Source organism: Parambassis ranga, chromosome 13 (genome assembly GCF_900634625.1).
Source record: "Parambassis ranga chromosome 13, fParRan2.1, whole genome shotgun sequence".
Classification (NCBI taxonomy): domain Eukaryota; kingdom Metazoa; phylum Chordata; class Actinopteri; family Ambassidae; genus Parambassis; species Parambassis ranga.
The window spans coordinates 6,881,733-6,905,901 of record NC_041033.1 but is presented as its reverse complement, the minus strand read 5'-3'; the positions used below and the strand labels follow the sequence as shown (position 1 = coordinate 6,905,901).

The 24,169-nt window shown below is 41.4% G+C and overlaps 2 protein-coding genes across 2 annotated transcripts; both read right to left on the bottom strand.

The window, feature by feature from the left end:
* Positions 1-3,394: 3,394 nt before the first annotated feature.
* On the bottom strand, positions 3,395-7,885 carry vmn2r1 (vomeronasal 2, receptor 1). Its single transcript, XM_028420014.1, has 16 exons — positions 7,866-7,885; positions 7,441-7,611; positions 6,737-7,028; positions 6,412-6,654; positions 6,144-6,335; positions 5,947-6,072; positions 5,840-5,877; positions 5,693-5,785; positions 5,499-5,619; positions 5,204-5,431; positions 5,000-5,123; positions 4,731-4,891; positions 4,431-4,626; positions 4,105-4,343; positions 3,826-4,025; positions 3,395-3,716 (listed from the first exon to the last, which is right to left on the bottom strand). The coding sequence occupies exons 1-16, from the start codon at positions 7,883-7,885 to the stop codon at positions 3,395-3,397; spliced, it is 2,766 nt and encodes a 921-aa protein (XP_028275815.1).
* Positions 7,886-10,177: 2,292 nt separating this feature from the next.
* On the bottom strand, positions 10,178-18,730 carry gmps (guanine monophosphate synthase). The gene is made up of 16 exons (XM_028420276.1): positions 18,519-18,730; positions 16,988-17,160; positions 16,756-16,870; positions 16,260-16,357; positions 15,438-15,541; positions 15,044-15,237; positions 14,261-14,426; positions 13,873-14,024; positions 13,600-13,773; positions 13,334-13,439; positions 13,022-13,137; positions 12,382-12,507; positions 11,499-11,614; positions 11,252-11,382; positions 10,719-10,891; positions 10,178-10,632 (listed from the first exon to the last, which is right to left on the bottom strand). The coding sequence occupies exons 1-16, from the start codon at positions 18,543-18,545 to the stop codon at positions 10,531-10,533; spliced, it is 2,073 nt and encodes a 690-aa protein (XP_028276077.1). The 5' UTR covers positions 18,546-18,730; the 3' UTR covers positions 10,178-10,530.
* Positions 18,731-24,169: the final 5,439 nt, after the last annotated feature.

The following is a 24,169-nucleotide window of genomic DNA, read 5'->3' as shown; positions in this document are numbered from 1 at the left end:
AAATGCCTTATGGGTGCTTGCTTTATACAAAAAGCACACAGAGAATTATTTACTCACTCATTAAAACTGAAACTATTGTATATATCTTATATAAAAGATGTAGGCCCTATACCAAACATTTTTTTTTCATTCTGTTCAAATAATTATTGTAACCTTCAATTTTCCATGAATAATGCTATGTTTTCTGCATTTTTGGTCATATATGATGAATTATAAAGTAAGGGAGGTTAATCCTTTATGACTCAAGTTTACTTATATTTCATTAGTTATTATAAATAGAAAAAATAAAGGAATCTATTCACTGAGAGGGTTTATAATTAGTGCTGAGAGAGGGCAGAGAAGGAATGGTGAGAGGGTAATACAAGATACAAAGACTTGGTGGCAGTAGAAAGTTAAAACAAACACACAACCACACAGGCGCCAAACTATATATAGCCAAACAGAACAGCTACTCCCTTCAATGTTAAATTAAAATGGAGCAAACAGTAGTCTCTGCAGTTCCCTTCCTCATAGAAAAAGATGTATAACATATGCACTTATTCTTGATTAAGTTAACATTGAGGAAATATTTAGTGCTAATGCTAATGTTAGCCAAGAATTACTGTTTGATGAAATGACTCTTTTCTTATTTTAGACAGTTTATGCAGCAAGCTTCTCTGCCATTTTTTCGGTTACTATGGTGATGATGCCTGTGCTGTCCAATATGTGTTACACGCAGTTATTCAAATAACCACAGGAGGGTGCTATAAATAAATATAGGCGATGCAAAATGGGCCAGTATATATATTTAAACAGTTAGTTCTTACCTTAAGCGTAAGAAACCGTTTTATTTCTCCTTTGTAATTATGTTTTCCATGCAGGAAAACAGCAACAAAATATTAAATACATATTTTTTATTAGCTAGATATGTGACACAACACAGTTCAGGAGAAAAGGAAAAAAAAGAAAAATAATAAGATGAAGTGCAATTACAGCCTTGTGATGCACGCACACACAGCTTGTGACTCATGAAGAGCTAAAGTGATCCCTTACACTCTTAAGTCCCTGAGTGCAAGGTATAATTTTCACATGAAGAATATCACGAAATGTCCACTGGAAACTATTCTTAAGTGACTGCTGCGAGGATAATGACAGGTCCTTAATGTTGTTTACTGTTTACAGCAGCATGCTGGTGTCAGTGTGTAACACAAACTGGTGAAGGCCTGATTAGAGGTCCTTAAAATGTTAAATGAAAATTAACAAATGTGTCTCAATTTAGATTTCAAATTCAGGACTGATGATCACGTTTCACAGCTGACCTTCCTTCCTTCAAAAAAATAAGATAAAAGTTTTAGAATGGAAGTAGCAATGGTGCCCATTCAAAAGAATGTTTGGGGAGGAAGTTGTCAACTCTTGTGAGGCAACTTTCAACGCTATTTAAAATAAATATCACAAGCTTGTTGACGAAAGCAATGTCACTGACAAGGGCTCTGATGCCAGAATCTGTCAAACATGTACTGATTTAAAATATTTAATCCTTATTTTCTCTAATTCTGAACTGAAGCTTTGGCACTTCTGCAAGCAGATTCATACAAAACATATATCCACAATCTTGAGAGTGTATGGCTCCAATTCTTCAGTAGCAGACCTCACTACACTTTTAGAAAAGAAACAAAATGACAGGAGCTCTTTGGCTCATATCAAACCTGTGTGTAGCAACACGACCTTATTTAGAGTGCAGCGCTCCCATGGAAAGAGAGTCCCAGTAGGTGTGATGGTTCGATAATGAGGGAGAGATGCATGTGATGCTTTCTATAAATGTTCAACTGACAAATGACATGCTACATTTTCTTATTCAAAGGGGGTATTTATGTATTCAGACATAGAATATGACAAGTAAACTGTAATCAGAGCCTGCTGACTGATAAAATGCAGTGTTAACTGAAAATAACCCCTGCATCTTAACATTACGAGGGGACACAGACAGTGAACACACACACATACATGCTGTGATACACGTGTGCACATTTTGTCTTGATTTAGCACCAGTGTTCCTGTCCGCTCTCGTCAGCTGACAATAAATTATAAACACATTCCTTCAGCACTCGGTCACCAGGAGAATTTATTACAGTCCACACTGACAGCTTTGATTGGACGCAGTTCACAGCTTCAGCGATTCCTGGAAAGTCACGTGATTGAGAGAGCACACACACACACACGCTGACCATACACACAATGCACAGGCTGACTTATAGGAGAAGAAAGAAATGATATGAAAGATATGATGAGAAATGCATGAAAAAACACTTGTTTTATTGTCTTTTGTAACATCAAAGCTCATTTTGATTAATGAGACAACAACCACCCACACATACACACATTATATCATGGTCCCCTTGCCTCGTTATTGTTCAGTAAAGAACTGTGCCTTTGTCATCTTTTCATAACTGAGACATCCATCACAGTTTCTGTTCAACCCATAAAACCAGTCTAAAAACACAAGTCTGAGAGTGTGTTATATTTTTTAAAGAAAAAAAACAGCTATGATTTTTCTGCAATCCCGTATGATGGCCTGTAAACCCTTCCTCCAGCTCCCTCTGCTGGATTTTTTTTGCCAACTTCCCCATCAGAACTCAATTGTACCTGACAAACATATATATATATATTGCACATGTAAGAAACAGCAGAATAGTTCTAAAGGGCCGTAAAACCAAAACCTCTGAGCTGAAAACCCTAAAATACCTCCGCCAACTGCAAAAAGCTGTGCGTGATCTCCTGTGGGTCTGACACTATAAATGATTTCTCTCACGTTTAGTCATTTGATCTACTGTTTATTTAACAATATCCGCTGATAACATGAAATATTTATTAGTGCAGCTTTAACAAGTCACCGGAGCTGTGAGATATCAATGACAGATTTTCATTGACCTACAAAGATCACAAAGGGCCACACGGCATGGGGAAACAATTATTAAAAAAATAAAACACACGCTACTGTGGTGCCTGAAAATAATATTTATTATATAATTCCTCATTGTGTTGTGAATCACTCTAATTTTTCTGGTAATAGCAGGTTAAGCACAAACACTTTTATTTTGATATGAAGCATGGAATTTGAAAAAACTGTCACATGTGGAAAGAACAGGAGGATATCTGAGGTAAATGTTGCCACTACCACAATTAAACAAGAGCAGCTTTGACAGCAAGAGCCTGAGCTAAAGTCACAGCATCCTACAGTGCCTTGCTATGTTTTATTTTGTGAAATAATCTTTTTAAAATGCATTTTTCCCCTCAATGACAATATTTGTTTTTAGTTTTTATTATATACCAAACGTGATTACCAGTGGCCCAGCTGCAATCTACAGTATGTTATTCATTTCTTTTGTAGCTCATTTTAGTTGATATAATTTCCCCTCTAATCATCAATAGCAGTGGATGGAATGGTAGCATTGATCTCAGTAGCAGCTGTAGTGAGAGAGGCTGAGGTCCCAGTCGATGTGCCATCTCGGGGTTTGGCACGGGGCCTCATCAGCTCCTCTTGGTTGCGCTCCGGTTTGACCAGAAGTACGTAGCACTTTGGCAGGAAGATGCAGGCCAGCAGGCCGAAGCTGGAGGCCAGGATGGCAAAAATCTGGACGGCGACCATGAACTTGCCACGTGTGCTGAGGTAAGCCGGGACGAAGGAGATCCACACAATGAAGAAGACCAGCATGCCGAAGGTCATAAATTTTGCCTCACTGAAGGATAAATGATAAAAAAGAAATTTGACCCCAGATACATCAGTGATATTGATATAACTGTTTTCTTAATCCTCCAGTTTTATCTGTAAGCTCAGTGTTACTTTACCTGAAGTGGTCCTCCAGTTTTCGGGCTATGAAGGCAAAGACGAAGGCCAGCAGAGCCAGCAGGATGTCATACGCAAATATGCAACAGATGAAGACCACAGAGCCTTCATCACACTCCAGAATGATCTTTATATTCTGGGCAGAGGTGTTCTTGACTGGGTGTGGAGGGAGGATGATGAGCCACACTGTGCATGCTATAGCCTGAAGATGAAGGGCCACAAGTACAGTATTCAGATACATATGACTTCAAATGCTCAAATATTTTTATGCATTTACATACCTGTATTAATGTTGCCACAGCAGCCATCGCCCTCTGGTGGGCACAGGTGAGACTGTCGACTTCAGGGTTTGGGAAAGCACTGGCATCAGTGTTGTTATTCGTTTTGGTTACAATGACATCAGGACTGCCACTGTTTGCTGCTGCTTCAGCTGCTGCTTTGGCAGCTTTGGCAGCTGCTTTGGCTCGAACTCGAGCTGCTTTCAGGGCCTGAGCTCTTAGCATCAACAACGCTGCCTTACCTGAAGCAGAGTAAGTTAAGTGTAACTGTGTAGAAGACCTTTACTTGTGAAAAATGCATAGTTGTTTTTATTTCTAAAGTAACCCACCCATGATGGAGGAGAGGCAGAGAGCAAAGCCGAGAGCAAGCCCCACTTGGCTGGTCATGCAGCTCCAGTGCTGTGGCTCACCGAGGAAGACTATAGAGCAGAGGAAGGTCACCACCAGTGAGAACAGCAGCGAGAAACTCAACAGGGCGTCATTGGCTTTTACCAGAGGCGTGCCAATGTTCACAACAAACACCACCTGGAAAAAGAAGAGGAAGAGACTTTACTCAGGGCATCTATTAGAATAGAATAGAATAGAATATACTTTATTCAAAGTTCTGTATTTTGCTGTGCAGTTCTCACCCCAACAGCGATGGTGACTGAAGCTCCAAAGGCAGAGATGACAATGAGAGTGATCCCCAGTGGTTCTCCGAAGGCCAGGAACTCAATGATTTTTGGTATGCAGGCATCATGAGATTCATTGGACCAGTCATCTCCACTGCACAGGATGCATTCACGAGCATCTATCAGAGAGGGAAGAAGCAGCAAAGAGGGTAGCAGGGTCAGAAGATTTGATGTAACATTAGCAGTAATATATAGTTCAAATACTGTCTTTGCAATCGAATGCTGACTCGTCGTGTTGCTGATCTCCCCGTCAGCACACGGAATGCAGTCAAAGCAGCAGACCGGCTCTCCCTGACGAATCCCCTTCCTAGTCCCGGGCTGACAGTTCTCGCTGCACACTGACCGAGGAGGCTTTCAGACACATAAACACACAATTATGAGAGTGCATGTGTTAACTGCTGCCTTTGTGCCTTTTTTAATGTGTTACTGACCTCTAACACTTCATTGTGCCACACTATGGACTCATTCATTATGTGCATTCTGTTCTCTGGGGCTCCAGAGCCATTGTAGTGCCCCACAGTGACGTAATGTATCTCCCCATTACTATTGATCTGCCAGTTAATGATGTCATAGAAGCCCTTTACATCTCCTTCCTCAAAAAAGATCTCCTCCTCTGTGTGCGGTACGGTGAAACGCACATTCTTCAGGTAGTACATTAGCTTGGGACAGAGAGAGAGAGAGATGATGACAGTCCCAGACACGCTTTACACATAGACTAACACCTACCTGCCATGGCTCAAAATTAGTAATGTCAGCACAGCCTATCCCAACAAATGGGCCCTTCCCAGGTTCACAGTACTCCATGTTGTGTAAGGCGTGGGCCACAGCGTACACTGCTTTGTACACACTGGGAGACACAAACATGATGGGGGTGACACATTGTTTTGGGTGGAGTTTTGGTTTGTGTGGTAGGAACTGACCTGTAGGTGATTCGTAACTGGGAGACATCAGAGTAAGTGTTATTGATCGCTGCCAGAGACTCGCGCCCGGTACACAGCCCGTCAGGTAACCCTCTGACCGATCTGGACAGCGTGCCATTTAGCTCCTTGACCCTCTCTTTGGCCAGCCTCAGCGCCCTCTCATAATCCAGTGTGCAGTTAAACAGCTGTAACACAAAATAAAGGTCACAAATGTTTTCATTCCCCAGATTTGTGTGGAAGCTTTGTAAACACACCGTTTCCCAGAATTCCTCAGTGAGTGGATCAGCATAAGGGTCCAGATCCAGCAGATGTTGCTGAAGACCAGGGATGTCAGCCTTCTTCACCCCAAAACCTAGTGTGCCACCAAGGACTGAACTCACCTGGATGAAAAGGTGAAACTATTATGTCAAACGATGTTTTTCAAGGTCAGTGTCAGTCGGTGAGTGCTCACCCCAGGCTGGGTTATGAGAGCCGAGGTGACCCAGGCCTCGCTTGCGATCCAGGTACGGTTGGTCACGTTGTGTTGGAGCAGCTCTGTGATGAGAGGACTGAGGTCCACGTCAGATGAGAAGACCACAATGATCTTGGCCGTGGATTCAGCTACAGTTTTAACAATGCGCCGGATGGCCTCTGGGGAGTTCACCTGAAGTTTATATAGTAGGATGATCATCATATACCTTATATAGAATGTGGTGTAGTGTAATATGACAACTGCTTACCTTTGGCAGCGTCTCTGAGAAGGAGATGCAGACACCAGCTTCCTCCACCTGCTCCTTGAAGTCTTTGATGCCATACTTGCCATAATCATCATCAGCAGCTATCGTGCCCACCCAGGTCCATCCAAAGTGCAGGACCAACTGTGCCATGGCTGTAGACTGGTGTTTGTCATTGGGAATGGTTCTTAAGAAGGTGGGGAACTGGAACTTACTTTCCAGGGCAGAGCATGTGGAACAATAACTGACCTGAAGATGAGAAAATTAAGATTTAGGTGTCTGTTTCTAGTCATGTAGATATCGTTCATCTTCACCTTCATCACTAGCCTACCTGTGGAAAATGATAAAGCCCCAGTATCCTGGCGGTGGCAATCGACAGGTCGGAGCCTCCAGCGCCTACCAGAGCAGCCAGAGGTGCCCCGGTGCCACAGCGGTAGTTGGGCACGGCTTCATCTTGGCCCGTCAGGTAGGTCAGGGTGCCCTCCACAGCCTTGGAGATGGTGAAGCAGGAGTCATAGATGACGTAACCCAGGTCAGTGTTAGGCAGCAAGTCACCCCGTGCATTGATTTCATTAATGGCAAACAGCATAGTCTGGGTCCAGCGGAAGGTACGGAAGTTAAATCTGAAGGATGGTGGAACAAGGATGATATATTTTGCAGCTTTACAGGCAAAAACGTCACATTCACTATATATAAAATCCATATACTTCCACATCTGGCCTGTCTTGCTGTGTTGACAGACTTGCTGATTGTTGTTCACAACACTGTAACAGGCTGTCTCCATGATAATATGACTTGTTAATTGGCCCCAGAGGTACTGCAACACCCTCTCTTTAATTATACTATAACATTATGATGTTCAAAGATCTCAGAACCATACACTGTTTGGTTAAAACATATGATTTACTTAATATTATTATTAATTCATGTAATGTACATAGATTAGCTGTTATCAGTAACAACTTAAGCCAGGGTTTAAGTCACTGCAGTGACAGCGATGATAGATAGAAAGAATATAAAGATGGTTCCACTCACCCCTCACAGCCCGCAGAGACGGGCACCCTGGAAGTGTTGCGATCACTGGAAGCAATGCGTTTGTGAACAGGAAACATCCCCCCAATAACAACCTTCTTCTTCTCCACATTCTTGTAGCCGCTCAGGTTGAATTTGGCCTTCAGCTTGCATGTGGACTCTGCTGAAAGAGATCTGCAAGAGTAGAAAAAGAGACATAATCCGAGCAAAAAGCGCCTGATGTCCATGGTATTTGAAAAGCTGTTAGGAATCAGAAGGAGTCTCTCTCTCTCTCTCTTTACAGCAAACAAGCAAAGGATGCAGTGATGTGTGACAGGTGTCTTATCTCCTCTCAGGGGAGCCATGCTACACTGTTACCTGAAAACAGATCCAGCAGTGACAGAGTGAAGAGGAGGAACCCGGCTTAGAGTAATTAAATGATGGCGTACAAATCTTTATTTAAAGGCATGGAGGTTTTGTTTTTATTATTTTAATGAATAGCACAGCATTATATTGGATATCATTAATATTGTATAAACTCAAGTGATGTTAGAGTCACACTGATTTACTTCTACTGTTCACAAACTGGACCCTGGACCACAACACAAACTTTGCATCAAGGGTTTTCTCAGAAACTTCCCATCGTCTCCCTCTTGCTTGTGAAAATATCAATCTCTTTATTAGTCTGTGCTGATGATAAACTGCCACAGGCCAGGAGTTAATTGGCAGCTGCAAGTGGCAACTTGTATTTACATTGTAGTACGGCGACTGTTCCAAAACTGTGCCTTGTCCCCTGAGTGTTTGTCTGTGGCGTGTTGATGGGTGACTGAACTTGTCTGCTCTTGTCACAGTCAGGAGGGAGCGACACACACACCTGAACCCCCGCTGCACAGAGGGACGTCTACCATGTAACGACAGCTGACTACACACAAATAGGCAGTTATCACCTTCTTTCAATAAGGCAGTTTGCAGGGTGCTACTATTATGATATTTAATTACACTAAAAGGGAGTCGCCATGGAGAAAAAGGAGATATTAGTGTGTAATTGAGCCTTTCTGCAGTCTGACTGATACGCATGAACTCTGGAATAAAATAAAAAGTTTAAAACAAATAACAAGACCCAATACTATTTCATAATAATATAATTCTAAAATCTCTTTGAAGTAATTTGCTGCATTCTCAACATGGTGGGTTTGGCTTAGTAAATTATGAATGCACAAATAATGTTATATTCTCAGACATGCTAAAAGATTTTTTTATAAAAAAAAAAAAACAAAATCACAAGTTTCAACATTGAGATCTTTATTAAAGCTCAGTTTTCCATTGTACAAATGTCATAGTTGAAACTGCATGCAGTGGCTTGTTTTGAGGCACATTACTAAGGAGAATGAGCATTTGTTGACCAAAAACAAAACAACAAAACTGACATGAAATTGCATAACTTAATCTTATTTGAGATTTCTATTAATTCCAACTACAAAATTTTGTGTCCATTGTTCGCTGTTGTTTTCTATGAAGACATTTGAAACATAAAATACACATGTATTAAAAAAAAAGGCAGAACAGAAGGAAAAACACTAAGAGCAGTTAAGACAAGTTGGGGGAAACCAATTTCTTTTGCAGTAGGAGTATTTTGCCAATAAACCTTAAGGAAGAATGAGAGGCACAAAAAAAACTAATTCTGGAGGCATGAGCACCACCACATCTGAGTGAGATGTCTCTAATGGGGTAAGATACTTTTTTAAAACTCAGTTAAACCCGAGTACTGTATTCATGGAGGTCTAAATAACAAGACTGATGACTATGAAGGTTCTGACAGAACAGATCAGAAATAAACCACACGGTAAAACCTGTCTGAGACACAGTGAACTGCTGGATAATGGCAACAGACAGAAGTCTTGATACTACAGTGACACACTTAAGGTGAAGTTTTCACTGGATGTCTGATTTGTTATGCTGAGAAAGCATAGAGGCTTTATGGGGGGGAAAAAAATAAGACAAAAATGTGCAAAAAAATGTGCCCCCGCACAAACAAAAGAGCAGCCAGATCATGACAACATGACAACAGCAATTGACACAATGCGGTTATAAACTCTACTGTACTTATACTTCTGTTATTAGTCCTCTTGCCTTTTTATTCTTCTTCATAAAAAGCATAAATATTGCAGCATGAGGAGAAACAGTGTTATATCCTCCTTTCTGGAAACATCAGAGTCCAGGTCAGGTCACACACACCAAAAAAGAGAGATAGAGAGAAAAAAAAACAACAAAACAGGCACATACAAAGTTACTCATCATTCTAGCTTCTTCCACAGCTGCACTAAGTGGGTTGAGCGCTGCCCATGACAGGTACAGCGATAACATGAACAAGTGCTGCTTGGAGAAGATCATCGGGAGCCCACAAAGTTAGAGATCACCACATCATATTATACTTTTGGCAAAACAAAACAAAAAAGCTTAAAAATTGTTGATTGGTCACATAGGCTGTCTGTTCAGACAACCTTTGTCATAGCACAGTATACAGGCAGAACGTGAAAATGAACAGATGATAGTCTTAGGCTGAGAAAATTCTGACCTACAAGAGTAAAACAAAAACATCCGACAAAAGAATTCTTTGCCCCTTCCTCCTTCTTCTGCTGTTGTTTCTTTTCATGACAGTTTGCTTGTTTTACTCATCCTACAATGCATCCTGAGGCACAAACAGCAAGTCCACTAACTGAACTTTGACAGCTTCCAGACAATTTATTTTTTTTAAATGGTGTTTTTTTAAAAGGAAGCAGCAATTTACCTTTCTGTCACAGCGAGGAAATATAATGTTGTACATGAAAAAAATGACAATATATTATCAACGTTAACCAACCCCTATCGCCAAAAATATTAAGACCAGGGAAGAGTGGTGGGGAAAGCAGAGGCGTGGCGCCTTTTTGCATGAGCGCCTATCACAGTACAGTCTGCCTTCCATGGGAATGTTGAAGAGAGGAGGAGGAGGAGGAGGTTCGGGAGAAGGAAAGGGGGAGGTGACAGAAAAGGAGAGCAGTTCACCAGCCCTCTCTGATACCTGTTGAGTGTGTTTGTGCACTGTGTGTTGTGAGTGTGTGGTGTGTATGTTGCGTTTTATTCCCACTCTGTGGTGCCAGGTGGCTTGGAGGTCAGATCATACATGACCCTGGAGATGCCCGGTATTTTTTTGATCTCGTTTACCATCTTGAGAACCACCTACAAGAGTAAAATAACGACATAAATTAAAACACAAAAATAGAAAAAAAGGTAAGAACACAGGTAAAGGCTGAACCATGTATTACCTCCTCAGGGATATGGTTGCCCGGCATGGCAGGGATTCCTGTCATGAAGTCGCTGGTGATGAAGGTGCGGATCACCACAGAGCGCCGGCAGGATGGCTGCTTTTGCAGTGGGTCGCGGTCAAAGTGCAGAGGCGCGAGGATGACTGGCATCTGGCTGATCTTACCGGAATAGCCTTGTTAAAGTTTAACATAAATGTTTTTAGTCAAATAAATGATCAAATATTTGTACTATCTGCAGCAAAGAACCTGGAATGGTGCACTTGTAATAATCAATGTCTTAAGTTATTGTTTATAGGTCTATGAACTACATTTTCAGCTTGTTCAACAGCCATTTATAAAAAGCTATTAAGCACATTCTAAAAAGATACTCATCTCTGCATGACACCGTTGGTTTTAAAAGCAGGTTTTTTTTACAACCTTAAGTCTGCAAGATTGTATTTTACAAGGTTTATATAACCTTCAAATCCACTTGTAATCCCAAAATATACAGGGTTTTACAGATTGAATTTACTGCATTGCGCACAAACACTTACCAGACTCTCTAAGAATAGAATGAGCTACAAAGTCAGCCTGTCTAAGCGTGCTCAGAACGCCTGTGGTCAGGAAAGTTGGTGTAATGTCTGTTGGCGGCTCTTTCACATGGGACCCAAATACATACACAACTCTGGAAAAACAAACAACATACAATAGGTTTATATGATTTACTGATCATTGAAAACACTGAATTCTATTCTCTCTCATACTTGAGAAGGGTCTGTAAAAATAAGATTTGTGTATTACCTATTGATGCTATGACACATGCGAGGGATGAGTCTGGCCAAGAACATAAGTGACTCCCAGTGTGGAGTTTCTTTACTTGTGAGGCCGCACACATAACTGTAGGACCGGCAATCACCCTGAGGATAGACACACATAAAATTATGGTTTTCCCAGTGTGACAAAAAACAACAACAACAAAAAAAACCAAAACAGTATGACTTTAATTTAAAACATGTCTACGTATACTGTTTTACTTTTAGCACAGGCAATAGAAGCCAGTGTTTGTCTACAGTCTCTCGTCTACCCCACAACTTGAGGTTTGGTGCAAATAGAACACTCTGGCTTTAAACAGGAAGTAACAGGACACACCCACACAGAGACTGGCTCACTGGCTGACTGTAATGTTTTGTTACAGAAAGTAGCTGTGGTCATCCTACTCACTAGGCAACACTGAAGGTCAGGTTTTGGAAAACGTTTTTTTTTTTTTCAAAATCATGATTAGCTAATGACTCTAATCAATCTACAGAGCATAGCCTCCTTGGGCTAAAAAGGAAAGAGATTGTGAGGAGCTTTGTGTGGGTGTGTCTAGTGGGTGACCACTAAATTATAGTCACAAGACAAGAAGAGACAAACAACTGGTGACACATAATGTGTTATGTTCCACTGCCTCTGAAGGCACAAGGATTCTCTACATACACAAAACAGCTCAGATTTACTCAAGCGGTATTTGGAATAACCTTTAACATTTTAGTTTAGGACTCTGAAAAGGCCAGTTTCAAAAACTCTGAAGTAAGCCGCAGACAGCATTACACCATGCATACGTTATAATGCAGTCTTAAGATGAGATAATCCTTTATTAGTCCACACAGGGGAAATTCACAGAATGAATTGTTGACTGACTTACCTGGACCCCAACAGTTTTGATGGGCAGCAGGAAGGCATTGAGTGAATGAAGGCTGGTGATCTGCATGAGCTTCTCCTCCTCCTCATCTGATATGCATGACTTGACTCTCTGCAGCAAGGCGTGGGGCTGGAGAAAGGAAGACAAGCTGCTTGAAAATATGGAACTGACGGGACAGCTACTAGTTACACATGGAGAGAGGGAGCTCCAAGTTGTGACTAACTGAGCATTTTTAGAGCACTGGCACACCATCTGTTTTACTACATTAGACCAGATATTTTTTAAATATCTCCATCTCACAAGATGTTGCAGAATGCCCTTAAAATTACAAAGAATCTCATTCATAAAGTCAATCAAAACTGTTGTAGCTCTTTAGACGAATACAGCGGCTCAACACATCATCTGTAAGATTCATTTTTTTCCTCTAGTTATTTTGTGCATCTAATAGTTGTGTCAAAGCAAGTGAGTATTTTCATTAATCTGTGATTAAAAACATGCTTCAGTCTGGAATTCCAACAAATGTGTGTGATTAAGAATCTGAATATATCAGACGTAACTATTTAACGGGCTAAGAGAAGCAATTACTTGAATTATAAAACAGTTATTTATAAAGGGTGTCATACATTGGCTATATTTCACTGACCTTTTTGACACTTGCAGAGAAGTCTGTAATGATTTTGAGGATGTTGTTTGTTTCAGCAAAATCCTTACAGATGTAAGGCTCCTCTGCACAAATCACTCTGATGGACAAACCAGGGCCTAAAGAAAAAGATCACTTTTTAGCAAGTACAAAAGCAGCGATAGCACCAAGTCCACCTGACTGAACCATGTTGCAGGAGCAAGAAGACAGATGTGATTAATATCCACCATCACCAAGCATTATATTGATACAAATGAGCTTTGTAAAGTTCATTCAGATCAGTCACATCATATGCATGCATGTTTATGTACTTGCCAGGGAAAGGATGCCGAGAGACGATCTCCTCTGGCAGGCCCAGCTCTCTCCCCAGTGCTCTCACCTCATCTTTATGGAAATCTTTCAGCGGTTCGATTACTTTTCCCTGAAGGATTATAAAGCAGTGGCATTAGCCTGGCATAGTTTGACACTAATATAGAATGGCTGAGCAAAACAAAAGCAAGTGTTTTGACTTTTACAATATCTGTCTTGTAGGCCATATGCACAATATGCCAATTTGAAAAGTTTTAACATGTGCACAGTACCTCATCTCTAAGTTTGCGGATGAGCTCGGTGTCGTTGTGGTGGGTTTTGATGACCTCTGCCTTGCCGCTTGCAAGATGAGAGGCACTCTCAATAAGATCAGGCCTCAATGTACCCTGAGCCAAGAAAACCTCTTCTGGCTTCAGATTCATCTCTCCAATTACTTCATTGGCCACCTGTGAAGCGGTGCAATTCACAGTTCACAATTCACATACAGAGACACATTCAATGTATGACAAACAACAATGCTAGTTGGGTAGACCGGTAGAACTCACTTTGACAAATGTGTCTCCAATAATTTTTCTTTTCTCCTCTGGGTTGGTTGTCATATTCAAGGTTTTACTGATGCGTTTTCGTGGCGTTCTGTCCTCCTCAGAGATAGGAAGGGTTGTGGTTCCGTTATAGAACGTGTGTGCAGCATTTACAACTGGAAAAAGCAACATTTTGTAGAGGAGAAATGGAGGAGACAGCAGGGTTAATAGCAATGCAAATGTATGATTCTTAATAAACATACTGAAGATAAATAAAATAATGTTTCCTAGCTTATGACAATAATCCACACAATTTAAGTATAAAATGCATTAAAATAAACACAGTACAACGTCAAATGAATGTCTTGTTTCATCACATGTATCACAGTATAAGTAGGACTTTGGTTTGTACCTTTGAGTTTGATGCCCAGCTTAGTGAGGGCCTCCTCCACACTCTGGCTCTCTCGCTTCCTCATGAAGCCATTGTCAATGTGAACTGCGATCACCTGGTCCTGGTTCAGAGCTTTGTTGAGAAGGGCTGTGCAAACTGTAGAGTCCACTCCGCCACTCAGTAGCACCTGAAGATATCACAGGAAGCAGTGTTCAGAGGAAAATCTATACTCTACCAGAAGAGAAACTACTGTATGTATCATTATCATTTTAGCTTCTCTTTATTAGTTATGCAATGACTGGCAGGCTGTAAAATATAACATCTAAGAAAGAGGTGATTACAGCAGTGCCACTGCTTTAGGTTTAATCAGCTCACTAGACGCTCTTGGGAATCATCCAAAATGCCATTTTTGCTGCAGAAATAAGCTGCATTGGAATTAAGAGTATAGTAACAAGAGTGATAAATGTATCCCAGAGGGCGTACTTAAAGGATCAAGAAACAGTAAAAACCCAGAGCTTTCAGCCTGTTTTCTACATTCATTCATTGGCTTCACATTCCCCTGAGATGAAGCCCAGTTTAAGGCTGTTCAGGGAGATGACTACCTCTTTTCAGATAGAACAGGCTTTAATTTGAGACTTTAATTGGTTCTACTTAACTTCCCACTACTTCTGCTGTCACAACTTTGTGAGCAGCTTTAAACTTTTTGTCAGATGATCTACTATATTAAGATGAAATGCAACACGTTGTGCATTTTCTTTCCTATTATTTTATTCATTCACAAAGCTTTGAGGTTTTTCCACTCACCAGAACTTTAGACTTGTCTACTTTTTCTCTGATTTCATTGATGCAGACCTGCTGGCGATTCTGTACAGTAAAGTTACTCGTGCACCCTGCAATCTCAAACAGAAAGTTACGCAGCATCTCCATGCCTCGCTCCGTTAGGTCGACCTCAGGGTGAAACTGTGTCCCGTACAGCTTCTTCTGTTCATTAGCAATGCCTGGTGGGAACAACAGAGAGGTGTGATGAGGACACTGTTATAATAAGCTAAAACAGGAATTGCAGGATAAAGATAACTTCTCAAAACAAGGTTAAGCATTGTTATTATTATCAGAGGGTACGTCTGCTCTAACTACAACTCTTTTATTTCTTTCTTTGAAATACAGTTCTAAGTCTGAGCAAGTGTGTGATGATGCTCACCAGCAACAATGTTCCCTGATTGGGCCACCACTTTAAAGCCATCTGCCACTTTATCCACACTGTCTCCGTGAGTCAGCAGGACCAGCTCCTCCTTCTGAAGGCCTCTGATAAGACAAACACACACAGCCGTCAGGAGAAGATACTGTATTTTCCCAGCATTCATTAATAAACATAATACAGCTATATGACTACAGTGAGTTAAATGTGTAATGACTGTAGCCTCTGCATTGACACTGTACCTGTGTAATAACAGGGATAATGTGTTGCTTCTGCAGTATATATAGTAAATTATAGCACTGGAATAAACCAGTTAAGCAGAAGTTTGTATTTTGTTCCTTGTCCTCATCATCCAAGAACATAGAACACTGGAAAGTAATTTCTTAAAACTCACATCTGGGTTTGACGGACAAATGATGAAACCCTATTTGCTTACTTTTTTCTTGCCAATTTCCATCAACAAAAATAAATGTGTATATGTCCACCTACCCAGCATTCATGGTGTCAGATAAAAATAATAAATAATAATAAACACTATATATGCACCATCAGTTGAATGGAATGAAAAAGGGTTGTATGATAGATATATAGCTGAATCTCCCAGGTCACAGAATGTCATGTGATCATTTAAGAATATGAAGCTTCAGTCAGTGTGTGATACAGCATCTATCACAGCATAAAAACATGCACCAATGGAGTTCTGCTGTGGAAAAAAGAAACAGTAGACACTGGGTATCACCAGAGTGATAATACACCCCTTGTACAGGATGACTGCCTATACTGTATATGAAAGCATATAATATATTAAAAAAAACACCTAAATACCTGAAAAGAGAACAAGTGTTGTCCAGTCCAACACTGAACACTCCATCCTCCCTTACACTCTTTCTGTGGACAGTGCCACCAAACACTTTGTTCATCATCTGTAACACACACACAGCAAAGTAAATACTTGAACAGAGTGCAATAAAGTGATGGTAAAACTCTTTGCAGTTCACAGAAATGTGCTGAAGAAGCTGTCCGATTTAATGCTCAGGGTAACACGGGAAAGGGATTGAATAATGCTGTCGCCTTTTTTCGCTTGTTTTATGGCACCTTTGAGGAAGGAGGTGACATCCCAACCAGCACAGGGTAGCTTAATAGCAGCCACTGATGGTAAAGGTCTCTATTCGAGGCCACTTGTGCAACACAAATATGGATGGGAAATTGTTTTCCTTGTCACCATTAAAATGTTATCTTGGCTTGTCATCTTTACTATTTCTGTTAGAGGACACAGAGTATTTTGCGGCACTGATTTAAGTGCATGAACGTGCATAGGTACCTGCATTCCATAACAAATCCCAAGGACAGGCTTTCCGATAGTAAATATGGCAGGGTCAAACCAGGGGGCATCCTCTGCATACACTGAAGCCGGACCACCAGAAATAATGATTGCCCTAAAGAGCGGATGGGAGAAAGTACACATCAAAGTGCATTATGAAGCACTTTCAGCAGTTAAATATTGACAGAATAGTGTGATGAAAACGCTGTAAGGCCTGGAAAAAAGATCTTACCTGTAGCCCTGTTCTCTGATGGCAAATGCTGGAGTCTCTAGAGGGAGGATCTCCGAGCGTACACACAACTCTCGTACACGTCTATCAATCACCTTCCCATACTGGGCCCCTGCATCCAGGATCGCCACCGCCCCCTCACATGACCCATTCTGCTCTGCGCTGCTGATCTCCAGCTGTGGACATACATTAGAAGAAAATGGTGCTGTTAGTGTTTTTACATATCAATCTTCACTGACAAATTTTCGGTTGGTAGGTTGGGAATGAACACAAGCTGATCAATTGTTTCTAGACTCCACCTCTGACCTTCCAGTGGAAAATTACACTCAGTAAGGCCTAACACAATTAAGAGCATGTGAGCACCAATACAGAGGCAGCCACTCTGGTGAAACGTGCTGGGACTATTAGGTCCATCAGCAGGATCACATGAAACCCACAAGTTAGAAAATGGTTATTAGTGAGGGCCCTCACGAGCAGGCTGTTTCCCATCAGGGATAGGCAAGTTACTTATTTAGCAAATATGGAGCGAGCGAGCCTCAGTACAAGAATTACAGCGCGAATGGATAAATGCCAGTTGTTATCCTCAAATACAAAACTGGGTAAATAAGGGTGGCAAGAGCAGAAACATGATCCCACGTGGTTAGTGGAAACACTTCCGCCGTGGATGTTTCTGATAAACAAGTTGCATGATCCCCTCCGATTTCTTATCACCAATATGGTAACACAAAGTCGAAAATGATGGGACGTATAGGAGTGTACGCCACAAGAACAAAAATCTCAAACATTTTTGAGGAGACTTCATCATATCAACTGATAACACGGCAGTCGCTGCTCCAGTTGTCAGACCGGTAACCTTAAGTTGGTTCATACTAGCTTGGTGACGACGTTAGCAAACTGACAGTTCCCGTTCCGTTACCTCCAAGTGCTTGACAGTGGCATTTAGAGATACAGTAGTTCGCCAACATTTCGATATCTACAATGAACGCCAAAGCTATTCTGAGATAACGTTTTCGTTTTGAAATACTGTCATGACAAATTCTGACTACCCGGCTAAAGCTAGCTAACCAATTACCCATGTAGCCAGCTAGCGCACCGACAGTATAAACAACAGTAATCGGCGTTAGCCTGCTAGCATCAAGTCCCGTGAGTAGCTGGCTAGGTTAGCGGGGCTATGCTAAAACCCACGCGGTGCATGGTGCTGAGGAGTCTGGGGGGTCCACCACAAGAAGAAGCCAAGCACATTCGGCAAAATATGTCCAAGACTGTTTACGCCAAACCTTATTGAGGTACAACATCCGTCTAGTTAGCAGCTACGAGCAACATGTTAATGTGATACTGCAACAGGCATACAACAGCGTACTCATTGCTCCACAGCGGTACTGTTGATAACGTTTCATGCTCTCCAACTTTCCCCCCGAGGTACACACAGGCCGTAATTAACCGAGAGGGAGACTACAGCCGCAAGCAGGGTCCTAACACTTAGTAAACCGGTCTACCCAGCACCGGAGCCGCGGGTACTCGCCGCTCCACTGACCTTGCTGTCTCCGTTGCACAGAGCCATGGAGTACTGCCGTGTTGTGGAATGAGCTCTCCCCTTCGCCTCGGTGTCCCAGGTCTCACACAGAGAGAGAGAGAGAGAGAGAGAGAGAGAGAGGGCTTCTGGTTAGCGTGTGGCTCAGCACGCCGACTACTGTTGGGAGAGCAGACGTGAAGATGTCACAGTCTCTCCTCCTCCGGCTGGGGGAATAACTTCCACAGTGGGAGCACACTAAATAAATATGTCTGTGTTTCATGGGTGGAGCGCAGAGTCAAAACGAAAAAAAACTCAGGGAGAGTGGCCCCACGGAGGCCGGCCTTCTCAAATCTGAACACAGTCCTTGCTTGGGACTCCACTAACTGTTCTGGACTAGGGTTCTTGTGTATTTAACATATCATTTAAATGCCTTAACATCAAAGGGATGTCTTTATCTTTATCAAATTATACTGTCCCTAAGATCTGTGTTATGAAGGTAGCATTCTCTAATACCATAAACTTCACACATCACTTCATCAGCAGCATTTGATATAAATAATAAATGAACCTGTTTATTTGTTGTTAACAGTGGACAACAAAAGTGTTAAAGGAACAGGAATAGTCTGTTATATCACATGAAGCCTACACCTCAGTCTGTCAGGCAGAAGCAGCAAGTATGTGTGAGGAGCCCCTTGTACTTTAACACGTCTGCTCTACTGTTTGTTCCAGGTGTGGATTACAACAACACATTTTCCTCTGTCTGTGTGTTTTTCAGCCACTGAATCGCAGCAAAGGCTAGATTCAGGCTCACTGTTCTTTATATGTGGCCTGTGGGATTATATTTACCAGCTCTGTGGAAATGTTTAATCTGTCATTCTTTACATGTTAGAGAGGAATGTCACAGCACAGACAAAAATTCCAGCGACCGTCAAATCTTGCTGCAAACCTGATATTTTATTTTCCAAGTTAAAAAATAAATGCTGTGGACGGACAACATAACTATGGGGTCATGTGTCACATCCAGGTGTAATGTAATGCAGCATTTTATTGTAATAATCAGTGAAAGCAGGCTGTTGAATATCACAAGATTATTTTGTTCACATGATTTGCATGTTTATTAAAATGCCTGTGAGGGGATTTTGAAACTTTTTCAAACACTCATTACTGCCACCGGGTGGAAAAAGTGAGTAACAACACTTTACAACACCACATAGAGAAGTTACATACTTTTTTACAAAATTAAACAAAAGCATTACAAAAGAAAGAAAACAAGTGAAGTACATTATTTGCCTGTTTTAGATCTAACATATTCATACATGTGATAATATATATATATTGTTATTATATATATATATATATTTTATTTTTTCTTAATATAACATGAAAAAGTATTAAAAATAATAAATGTTTAGTTTCAAGTCACTTTGGAAAAACGTGTCTCCCAGATGAGTAATCGTAAACATAATACACCATAAATATTTTTTTTACAAAGCATTATTTGTGCATATCATCAATTATATCTTAATTGTCATATACCAGACTACACTGTTAGATTAAGGTTAAGAGTTACTTTATTAATCCCCATGGGAAATCAAATAATGCAGCTTAAAAAAACAAAGTTAAAACAAAAGCATAATAGTGGTACACAGCACTAAAACAGACATAAAAACTTCTATTGTCAAAGTGCAGTGTAGTTTTTTTTTCTTGTATCAGAACCCTTAATTATTGGATGACACCTAAACAGATCTTCTCATATGCTTACAACTGGTGCTTCACAGTCCTCCTGTCATCACATGCTGATACACCCGAACATGCCTGTGTGTAGTCACATGATACCATCTGCGGGGATAAGGAGCTTCACATGCACTCATAGCAACCACAAGGCAGAGCGTGCCGTTATTCATTACATCTAAATTAAATGTGGGGTAATGGGTGCATCATGACCCTCACTAGAAGGTCTTTTGATCGAACAGAAAGTTTCAGTGGGATTTTCTGTTCATTTTATTTGTATTACTGTTGCTCATTTTGATTTTACTGTGTACGTCTGGATCCTTGAATGTAACAGTACAAGTTACAGAACTTTACACCTCACACAACAACAACAGCAACAAAAATATGAGGATTATTTAGGGTTTATGTAGTGAATACTTACACCATGACACAACTGGCTGAATACTAATGTAACACTGCTTTTTGCAGGATGCCCATGTGGATGTCAGCTCTCATGAGAAGGCCTGGAGTTTGGTACCAGAAGCAAACTTCAAACCGTATCGTATGGAGACACACACACACACACACACACACGTGCGCGCAAACCATACTTTCTGTACAAACACAGCCCACACTCACACACTAACCACCCCTTGCTTTCCCCTCCTGTTTTATGGACATTGTGACGTGCTGCAGCTCCAGTGATGAGGACAAACTCCTGCCCCTCATCTCCTTCAAGAGCACCTTATCTGTCTCTTGAGTTTGTAGACTATGGTCAGGAAGTGAGTCAGCTGGTTTGTTTAGGTTTCTTGTTTTCCTGCAGGTTTTCTCAGCTCTAAATAAAATCTGTTTGTATATTTGCAGGATGAGTTCATCACAACCTTCATAGAGCAGATCAGGAGTCTGGCTTCACCGCTGCAGAATCTGCTGGGGGCGGACTAGGTCTGTCCTGTGGAGGCAAACTTGATGTTCAGCATAGACAACAAATGTAAAAGGTTAAACCACACACACACTCCTTTTGATTGTGTTGTAGTGCAAGTTAGGTGTGATGTTTCTCAAGAGATCATTTGTGTGTTTGTGTTCAGTTGTGGAGCTAAATCCATCAGGCAGGAGGAGTTCACCAACCTCTCCCTGGACCTGCTCCCTGGAGGATCTGTTTAGCAGATGCTTCATAGATACCAGAAGGTAAGAAGTCCTGTTACGTTGTCATTCTTTCAGCATCGACCGATGGGAAACCTGGAAAGAACTCCCTCAGTCTGTTACACAGTACATAACTGACAGCATGTTGTCCCTGCAGGAGGTTGAACTGGATTTCACCTGTGGCGGAAAGAAGTCAGGACAAGACTCCACCTTCAGGACCCTGCCGAGGTCAGTGACAACACATCCATCAGAGTTTGACATACTCAGATGTCCTCTGTACAGTCTGAGCTTCTTGTTTATGCTGCAGACCCAGTCAGTGAGTGCTTTTTGTTCCTGAAAGAATATTGATCAAGCACTGAAACTCTGTTCAGTGTGATGACAGCAGGCTGCAGCTTTCAGAGGTGCTGTGGCCGTTTTACAGGTTTGTCTTTGGTTTTGTTTTCAGACATGTTAGAGGATCACACACTCTGCACCATCACATTTCTGTGTCGTTGGTGCACACAGCGGTGAGTGTGTCAGACCAACTCACCTCAGCTTTATTTATAATTCAACCCTGTTGGCCAAAGCGCTGCCCACTAATAAAAAAGCATATAAAACACATAAAACTTAAAAAGAAAAAACATAAAACAATAAAATCTCAGACTGAGTTAAAGCCACGGAGCAAAGCTGTGTTTTCAGAGAGGATTTAGAAGCTGCAGCAGAGTCAGCCGGCCTAATGTGCAGAGGCAGCTGGTTCCACAGTTTAGGGGCTGGGACTGAGAAAGCACCATCGCCTCTCCATTCCCTCTGTGTCTTTGGAATAACTAAAAGAGACCGATGTGCCGACCCGAGATAGACATCATGAATCAGGACAACAACAGACTGATTCAGGAAATTCCATTGGACTTCCAATGAGAACTGTGCAAAATTGGTAGCTTTCAATGAGTACTCTACATTATATGAGGTATATAAAACAAATATGATCAAGAAGAAAAAGACTTTGCAGAAGGAGCTTGTGGATCTTCAGAGAAAGATCCACAAGGAGAAATCTGTGACAGCAAAGATCCACAGTATATCAGGTGAAATTGGAGACCTGGACAAGAGCAACAGAGCTCTGTGTGAAGAAATTGTGTCCCACAACAAGAGTTTGCAACACAAAAGGTTTCTGGACATCAAGTATAAATCCTTAAAGGAGGACTACAGGGCTGTCCAACAGCAACACAAGCTCTTATTTAAAGAACTTGAGGAAGTCCAGAAGGATCTTGGGGAACGGAAAGCTCTGGAGCTGATGTGTGCGGAGGTAAAGGCCAGCTCAGACGTTCTGTCAAAACAATCAGAAAACACTGTCAGTTCACCAGAAGAGCTGGACGTGGCTGAGGAGCTTCAAGAGGCTGGATTGCCTACTACATCCAGTAGTATTAAGAGTTTCTTCTCACACCGTTTTCGAAAGCGCCATAAGGATTCACACACACGACTACAGACCGGGGAAGGTTCAGGTCCAGGTTACCACATTTGCTCTGTGAGAGCGACTCACAGTCAGAGCGATAACATGTACAGTGAGTTTTCTAGAAACCATCAGTGTACCTGTAATGCTCTGATGTTCCTGGCCTACCACACTGAAGGTTTGTGCTTTGACACAGTGGACCTTGACAAAGTCCTTGTGCTCGGCAATTCTGTCTATGTCCGAGTGAAAACAAACCTTTTGGCAGAAGGTAGGTTTCAGAACGATCACCTTGCCGTAGAGGAGTTGCCCCAGCAGGTGCAGACGGACACCAAACGTTATAGCGTCTGCATGGCTGAAATCAGGTTGGGAAGCCTGCACGGAGACCCATTCAGCGCTGTAAATGCAAGTTGGTATTTGCCACTTGCCACACGTCTTCAATGTCTGTTGGAAGATGTCAGCCATGCTTTGCTGATCGTGTCCTGCGAGTGCATCGCGGTATTTCGTGACAGATCAGGACGCTACGGAGTGTTTGACCCACACTCCAGAAGTGCAGCAGGCTTGCCTCAAACAGAAGGAACTGCAATTATGACTTTTGTTTGCCTCAATGATTTAATCGATCACTTGTACAAGCTATTTGAAGACTTCGGTCCTTCTGCTGGGTATGAGTTTGTACCTGTTTCTTTTGAAACCATCAACGTGTCTACTCAACCCCAAAGATCTTCTGCACCAAGTCCAGAACCACCACTCATTGTGACCAAGACAGACAACCCAGCATGTCTGGACACGGCCCAAACACAGGCCACAAAATTAGAGACAGACACAGTCTCTGAAATCTGTATGCAGGTGTCACAAACTAGTGTAAGTGAACACAAACCAAAGAAACTACCAACATTTGCTATAATTAGTATTAAAGATTTGTCATCCTCATTAAGCTCATCAGAGTGACCAATCAGCCTTAACGGGTGTCACTGGATAATTCTTACACCACTTAAAAAAATAAAAATAATAATTAAAAAACACACAAATGTAGCCCAGTACACAGTTCATAATATTAGTTTTGTAAAATAGTAGTTTTGTAGCGGTAGCATGTTCTGCTAATGAGTCGATGTAACAGCTTACAACATTCTTCATGTCTGTAAAGCACAAAACCAGCAAACTTAGTTCCACAAGAGGTAGCGTAGTGTTAAGCTGTTTTCTACATGTGACCTTGGTTGCACAAAAAAAAACAAAAATAAAAGAAAAACTTTAAAAAACAAACTAACAATGTCTTTGCTTTGATTTAAATGTTTTATATATTTTATATATATTGTGAACACATGTGTTTCTGTGTTGTTGGTGCACACAGTGGTGAGTGTGTCAGACCAACTCACCTCAGCTTTATTTATAAATCAACCCAGTT